The 8,471-nt window shown below is 40.3% G+C and overlaps 1 protein-coding gene across 1 annotated transcript; it reads left to right on the top strand.

Annotated features, from left to right (window-relative positions):
• The first annotated feature begins 537 nt into the window (after positions 1–537).
• Positions 538–8,322, top strand: LOC107101366 (NACHT, LRR and PYD domains-containing protein 5-like). Its single transcript, XM_015400254.1, is given in 8 exon segments — positions 538–989; positions 1,505–1,623; positions 1,790–3,572; positions 5,400–5,573; positions 6,766–6,924; positions 7,026–7,072; positions 7,494–8,002; positions 8,004–8,322. Coding segments are annotated over 8 exon segments (2,985 nt in total). The 5' UTR covers positions 538–930; the 3' UTR covers positions 8,139–8,322.
• The last annotated feature ends 149 nt before the right edge of the window (positions 8,323–8,471 follow it).

Raw genomic sequence — 8,471 nt, 5'->3', positions numbered from 1 at the left:
CTGTGTGGAGGAGTGGGCCAAAATCCCTCCTGCAGTGTGTGCTAATCTTGTGAAAATGAGGAACAGGAAATGTTTGACTTCTGTAATTGCTCACAAAGGCTACTGTAGCAAATATTAACATTAATTTTTACAGGTGTTTCCGTACTTATTTGCAGCTTAACATGCAAATTAATTATTTAAAAATCATCCTGAATTATTCACAGTTACCACTCCTATCTGATTTGTAAGGGTGAGAATTTGCAAAATCACAGGGTATTTAAATACTTATTTCCTTCACTGTGTATATAAGATAATGGTAAATGTACTTATACAGCACTTTTTTCAAGTTAGAAGACTTGACCAAGGCTCTCTACACTAGATTCAGGCATACTGTCACATAATGATGGTAGCGTGCCATACACAGGCTCCACCATCAGAAGNAGTTAGAAGACTTGACCAAGGCTCTCTACACTAGATTCAGGCATACTGTCACATAATGATGGTAGCGTGCCATACACAGGCTCCACCATCAGAAGGCAATGCGGGTGAAGTGTCTTGTCTAAGGACACAATGATGCTGAAAGCCAGAAGTGGGGCTTGAACCAACAACCCTTCGGTTGAAGGGGTAAACCTCAACCGAAGCAAGACCAATGCCACAATTGCCTACTTTTACCAGTGGCAATAGTGTGAAAAAAGATGAGCACAACTGTTTTATGTCTTTCTATCAGTGGCTAGAGGTGACTAGATTTATGCTAAACTGCAATGTTTCTGGTCTTGCTTATTTTGCCAGTTAGAATTATGCTTCATTTCATAGAAAGCACTAAACTATTTTGATTGGTTTTTGCGTATCAAATTTGTTAAAATCTACAAAGTAGCTCATGTGTTTGTTAACTTTTCTGTTTGTAGTTCACTTGTAAAAGGAAGCAGATCTCCAGCTCTCAGCAATCTGTCCATGAGGAGCGATCGATCCATAGAGGCAGTGCCTGATTTTGCTGGTGAAACAGCTCCAAGGTAAGTTTCGCCATTTTTAGTAAAGCTTAAAGAAAGCTTATTCAAGGTTACTAAATAAAGTATTTAGACATTCAAACCTCACCTAGATAGCTCTGCAGTGACAGTACATGTTAAACTATGCCTGATTTGTTAAACCTTTACTTGAATTGCAATTAGCATTCAGATAAATAAATGACTAAATAAATGAACTTCTTTCAGTCTGTAAAACCATTGTAATATTGGTGTAAGACCTATTAAGACTGTTTCACAGAGAGTTCTGTTTGAAATATGTATGATTGAATATAGTAACTTACTAACATAGACTAAAAAAACTACACCTCTAGGTTTTGTTATGCACGTTTCTTTGTGCTGAATTTCTGCTGCCTTGATCACGTTTGTGTCCTCTGTCAACACAAACACGACTGCTTTGTCTTGTCTTGGAAGCTAAAGGTATCAGTGTAATCCTAGTATGTAGTATAAAACAACTCATACTATAGAATGAATGATATTTTGTTGTTATGTTTTTCATCTTATAGCCAACCAAAGCAATGTTCAGTCTGTAAAGAGGCTTTAATAGCTGGAGAGTCGTGTCAGTCGTCTTCAACATCTGATGAATTTTGTCCAAAGTGCCAAAAAACAACTCCAGAAACACATGGTAAAGTTTTAAAAACTTTTTATTGCTCGTAACTGCTTATAAATTCTGTGCTTAGGAAATACCAGTTGTCTTAAACACATTTTAAACTTTAAGCAGGGTTAAGAGTTTTAGATGATGATTAACATTTGATATGAGTTCATCAATGTCAGTTTGGTTTGCTTCACAGGTGAAGGACTCGATTTAAAACTGAAGAAGAAACTTCAAAAAGAAATGCAAAGGAAATTCTCAGTTACAGCTGAGGGCAATGGTGACCCAAACATTTCACTGAAAAGTATTTACACAACTCTCTACGTGACCAAAGGAGAGAGTCTTTCTGATGAGCATGAGTTTAGACACCTGAAAGGCACTCTTAAAAAGCAGTCCTCAGAAGATTCCTCAGTGAACCTAACGGAAATGTTTAAATCTTTAGCGGACCAAGGGAAACCCCACAGAACGGTCCTGACAAAGGGAGTTGCAGGCATTGGGAAATCATTTGCTGTTCAGAAGTTCATAGTTGACTGGGCTGAGGAGGAAGCAAACCAACACATTGACTTTGTTTTTTGTCTTGCTTTTCGAGAATTGAACCTTGTTAGGAAGGAAAAAAGCCTCAATGAGCTTCTGAGTGATTTTCATCCAGCTCTTCAATCTCTGGAAGATCCTCCAGATTATACTAAAGCAAAGATAGTAATAATCCTTGATGGTCTGGATGAAAGCCGACTGAAGTTTAACTTTGAGAACAATAAGACAGTGTTGTCTCTGTCAGATGTAACATCTGTAGATAACCTGCTTGTAAACCTTATCCAGGGTAACCTCCTTCCTGAGGCAAGCATCTGGATAACGTCCCGTCCAGCAGCAGCCAGTCAGATACCTGCAGAGTACATTGATTTGGTGACAGAAATAAGAGGGTTTACCGATGATCAGAAAGTGGAATATTTCCAAAGGAGATTTGGTGATGATTTGGGTTTTGCTGCGAGGATAATATCACATATTCAGTCCTCTCAGTGTCTGGATATCATGTGCCAGATTCCGATCTTCTGCTGGCTTTGTTCGGTCTTATTCTCAGAGGTCTTTGGTGGAGATGAGAAAGCTGAAATCCCTCAGACTCTGACAGAGACGATGGCACGTTTTGTTTTTGCCCAAACAAAACGTAGAAGCAGAAAATATGATAAGAAGAGTAAGACCCACATGGAGAAGCTTCTGCAGACGCACAAAGAGTTTCTTTTAAAACTTGGGAGGCTTGCATTTTTCCAACTTCTAGATAATAATCTAATATTTTATGAGGAAGACCTGAGAGACAATGGAATCGACACAGAAGAAGCTTCTATCTATTCTGGTTTTTGCAACACGGTTCTCAGAGAAGAAAAAGTTTTCTACCAGAGAAAGATCTTTTTCTTTGTGCATCTGACCCTCCAAGAGTTCTTTGCTGCACTGTATGTCTATGAATGTTTCACAACCAAGAACACCAAAGAGCTTGTAGAATTCCTTAAGTTGGAGGAAAAAGATTATGCTTTAGCTGACCTTATAAAGATGACTGTTGACAAAGTTCTTAAAAAGAAGAATGGTCACTTGGACTTTTTCATGCGGTTCTTACTTGGCCTGATGATTGAACCCAACCGAAGACCTCTTCAGGGCATGTTGACATCTGTTGACCCAAATGAAGATGCAGACAAGAAAGTCTTAACTTACCTGAGATCTCTCCGAAGAAAGAACCTGTCTCCAGATAGCTGCATCAATATCTTCCAGGCTTTGGTTGAGATGAGAGATCATAAACTCAAAGATGAGATCCAAGAATATCTTCAACTGGACAATCGTTCAAAGAAAGAGTTGACTCCCCTACATTGCTCTGCCCTGGCCTACATGCTGCAGGTGTCCAAGAATGAACTGGAGGAGTTGGACCTAAAAAGTTACAACACAACAGATGAAGGCAGAAGGAGGCTCATACCAGCAGTGAGGAGCAGCAAAAAGGCTGTGTGAGTTTCCTTTTTATAATAAAGGAAATGTATCTGTTTTGAGACGAGTGTTGAATATTAATGTTTTTCAAATCCAAAGGGTTTGGTGAAAGTTAAGCCTCTTTCCCACCAAAAACAACTGGCCTTCGGTTCCCTTCCCATTGGCAAAAAAAGCCATGTCTAACACCTAGCTTGGGTTCGTACACTGACTGTAGCACATCGACTAAAGCTTGTCTCCATACAAGTAAAAGTCGTAATTATTCGATTTCCCCAAAAGTTCTCAATTTTAGGGCATCCCTTCATAAGAAATATGAAAACATTAAGAATGTGTTTAAGAGTTCCATTTTCGGTCATAATTCCATCCTTTTTCTCATCAGTGTGCGAGAGGGGAGGTAATTCTCGGCAGCCAGGTATTTCTCGGCATAGGGTAGCTTGCTTTACACAACAGTAAGCACATGAAATTATTTTAAAAAATCATCAAAAACCTACATTTGTTGGCTTTTAATCTTTCCCTAACTTTGCCTAAACTGCAACCTGTGTAAGCTCTATTGGAACAAACAGTTGTTTCCAGTGTTCGGCTGCTTAGAATTTCAGGCCTGCTGCAGAAAAGCTAATGTCCTTTCCTCTTAGATACTATTTGACTCCAAGTTCTGGTGTCTCAAAGTTGCCTGCACACTTGAAGCGATATTTGCAGAAAGTCTGTTTTGCAGAATCTGGTTCTGAAGTTAGGCCAGTCCACTTAGCTTTTGGTTGTTCAATCGTTCTGATTTCCGTAGCCTACCAGTGATGTTAATCTCGAGTCATTCTGCTCGACACTGCTTCGACCATTTTGAAGCAGAAGTGTCGCTGATAACTATTCCAAGGCCACCCAAGTCATGTGACTGATGCGAGCAAGGCCTTGTTACGTCACACGTCGTTTCAAGTTTCATAGTAAATTCAAGTAACCTGAATATTTCAGTACTAATAATATATTTAAGAGCATCAGAAAGGGTGTTTCATGATGATAATATTGTAATATTTAATAAAATTTATTAATAATAGATTCGATTTCAAAGGCGATTTTCTGGACAAAAAATAAAAACACAACGGCAGAAACAAAGTCAGAACGCAGAATAAAAACATCCACCTTATTTTGGGTAATCCTCGCCTATTTTGCATACCCAAATGGATAAGCAAATAATTAAATAAATAAAAAGGAACTGTAAGCCCAAATTACATGTGCAATACATTATTTGTAATCTAACACCGTCTAGTTTCCTAATATATAAATTAAAATTGGGTTACTAGAACACAGACCAACCTGCATCAGTTCAAACATGACTCAAAGTTGTTGTTTTGTTTTTTCCTCGGAAATGAGCAGTTATAAAGACAGTCTTGAGAAAAAGCAGGTTTTATTGTATTATATTTTTTCTACATCATGTCAACCACAAATGCAGAAAATTTCAGACCTCTAGCTATAACAGTCCCAGAGCTGTGGGGTTTGAAACTTTTGGTGTCAGCTTGGAGCTGCGCACAATGGCTCCACCTGCTGGTAAAAATGTTACCGGTAGAATTTTATATATTCTGAGTTATTAGCCCCACTTAAAACCTCTTAAAAGTTATGCCCTGGTTTCCTTAGATGTTGCTCTCCATTGTTTACTTTCCTGATTTCTGTTGCACTGGTGACATAATCAACACTAACCCTTTGTGATAGTGTTACAAGATATGACAGGGGCGACGCAGCTTGCCAGCTAGGTGTTAGAGCCTCACCAATGGGAAATGAGCCAAACGCCAAAGGAGCCGAACCAAATTAGGGCTGTACATGTGCAATGTACTTGTTACTAACATGAGGTTGTACATTTGTTATAGTTTAAAAGACTGCAAGGTGACTGCAGAGTGGATTGAACACCTGGTCTTTGGTTTAAAGTTCCCATTTTCCCCGCTCCGAGATCTCGACCTGAGCAACAATGATTTGATGGATTCAGGTGTGAAGTTACTCTGTGGCGGGCTGTCGAGTCCCTGCTGCAAACTCCAAGTATTAAGGTATTTATGCACATCAAAATACAATCTATTTTCTTAAAGCTGTCATAATAATGTTATTTCTTTTTTCGGTGTTAAAATCGGTATGACCGGTGTCAGAGCCTGGTCCGCATGGCCGGCAGAAAGTCGGACTCGTTTCCGGTGAGGGTTGGACTATGCCAAGGTTGCCCTTTGTCACTGATTCTGTTCATAACTTTTATGGACAGAATTTCTAGGCGCAGGCAAGGTGTTGAGGGGATGTGTTTTGGTGGACTTAGGATTGCGTCTCTGTTATTCGCGGATGATGTGGTCCTATTGGCTTCATCAGGGCGTGATCTACAGCGCTCACTGGAGTGGTTCGCAGCTGAATTTGAAGCAGCCGGGATGAGTATCAGTGCCTCCAAATCCGAGACCATGGTCTTGAGCCGGAAAAGGGTAGAGTGCCCTTCTACCGGTTGGGGAGGATGTACTATCCCTTGTGGAGGAGTTTAAGTATCTTGGGTTTTTGTTCACGAATGAGGGGAAGATGTAGCTGGAGATCGACAGGCGGATTGGTGCAGCGTCTGCTGTGAAGCGTGCGCTGTACCGGTCTATTGTGGTGAAGAGAGAGCTGAGCCAAAAGGCAAAGCTCTCGATTTACCGGTTGATCTACATTCCTACCCTCATCTATGGTCATGAGCTTTTGGTCATTACCGAAAGAATGAGATCCCGGATACAAGCGGCTGAAATGGGTTTTCTCTGTAGGGTGGCTGGGCTCTCCCTTAGAGATAGGGTGAGGAGCCCAGTCATCCGGAGGGGGACTCAGAGTAGAGCCGCTGCTCCTCCACATCGAGACGAGCCAGTTGAGGTGGCTCGGGCATTGGGTTAGGATGCCTCCTGGATGTCTCCCTGGTGAGGTGTTCCAGGCACCTCCCACCGGGAGGAGGCCCAGGGAGAGACCCAGGACACGCAGGAGGGACTATGTTTCTTGGTTGGCCTGGGAGTGCCTTGGGATTCCCCCAGAGGAGCTGGCCCAAGTGGCTGGGGAGAGGGAGGACTGGGCCTCCCTACTGAAGCTGCTACCCCCGCATCCCGACCCCGGATAAGCGGAAGAAGATGGATGGTGTTAATATAACTTTATCCAGTATTCATTGTTTAGATGTTTTCTACAAATTACTGATGACGAGAGTCTTTGGCAATCAGTCTAACAGTTGCATCAACCCTTGGATGTTCTCAGGTTATCTGGCTGCTGTATCACATGGACGGGGTGTGAATATCTGGTCTCAGCTCTCAAGTCCAACCCCTCCCACCTGGTGGAACTGGACCTAAGCTACAACCATCTGGGGGAAACAGGAATCAAGCTAATTTCTGAGCAATTTAAACAACAAAAACTCAAGTAATTGTAATGCTATTCCTTTGAATTCTCGAAACCAGTCCAAAATGGCCATATATAGTACTTTAAATAAGTTGGTTTCTAACTGTGATCTCTCTCTAAAGTTTTAAACATGATGGAAGTAATCGGACGAAACCAGGATTCTTAAAGTGTAAGTAGATAACTTTTTATTTTAGTTCCTTTTTTCTGGTGAGTAAAAAATCAAAAAGAATACAATACAATATTGCTAATGTCACATTACCCCTATATGGTTGGACTTAATCCATAAATAAAACCAAGACCAACAGTAGTTTTCAACTGTCAAAGTGTCAAACAGCTATTAAACACAAAGATAAATCACATGAACAACTTTTTTATAAGTTGAATAATCGAGGAATGAGCATGAAACAAAATAGTTATTATATATAGGTATAAATATTAAATCCAGATCAATAACACTGAGTGGCAGAAGTCTTTTTTGGCTGTTTGCAGCAAAAATATTTTTATATCAGCTGATAAATCGGCCTGCGAATTAATCACGCTCTACATTTTCCACTCTCTAATGTATTTTTATAATATTTTTGTTTTTCCAGATGCCTGCAAACTTACTCTGGACTCCAAAACTGCACACAAGAATCTGCTTCTATCTGACGGGAACAGAAAGGTGACCTGGGTAGAGAAAGAGCAGCCCTATCCTGATCACAAAGAAAGGTTTGAGCACTTCGCTCAGGTCCTGTGTGAACAGGGCCTACAGGAGCGCTGCTACTTTGAGGTGGAGGTGGTGGAGCCCTGCACTGTTGGCCTAGCATACAAAAGCATCAACAGAAAAGGAAACACAGTGGACCACAGGTTTGGGATGAATGAAAAGTCCTGGTCCCAGAGTTTATCAGGACATGGTTCCTACATATGGCATAAAAACAATGGTATATTTGTCTCCTCTTTGCGCTGCTCTCGTGTTGGAGTGTACCTGGATTATGAGGCTGGCAGCATATCTTTCTACAAAGTTTCTAATGACAGCCGCAGTCGTCTTCACACCTACAAAGATCTGAGGTTCAGTGAGGCCCTCTATCCCGCTGTTGAACTTCATCCTCATTCTTCTGCTTTTTTTTTGTAAGCTAACATTACATAAGGAAAGTGCAAAGCACAGAGGGAGGAGATGGACGAGTTTCTTTAATCTTAGGGCTGTAATATTCCAAAGTAAGAATTGGATCTTCCCTTATATCCAATATTACAACTAAAAAAGATCCTATATTTTTAGATAATAAAAAATATATTTAGAAAAAAAAAACCTCCTGTATTGTAACAATTAAAAACTGACCTGCTTTGACCCCAAAGGGAGACTCCCATCCCTGTGAGTTTGTTTATTCTTCTGTAGATGCATTGCTGTATGTAAATAGTTCATGATTAAACAGAGTTTTGATTTTCTGGTATATATATATATATATATATATATATATATATATATATATATTAGTGCTGTCAAAATTATCGCGTTATTAACGCGTTAACGCGAGGCCATTTTAACGGCGATAATTTTTTTAACGTGAGATTAACGCTATGTGGTTTTATGG

The sequence above is a fragment of the Cyprinodon variegatus genome, unplaced genomic scaffold (assembly GCF_000732505.1).
Source record: "Cyprinodon variegatus isolate N-32 unplaced genomic scaffold, C_variegatus-1.0 Scaffold1089, whole genome shotgun sequence".
In the NCBI taxonomy this organism is placed as follows: Eukaryota; Metazoa; Chordata; class Actinopteri; order Cyprinodontiformes; family Cyprinodontidae; genus Cyprinodon; species Cyprinodon variegatus.
The sequence above is the reverse complement of the archived record's forward strand: the minus strand, read 5'-3'. Positions and strand labels throughout refer to the sequence as shown.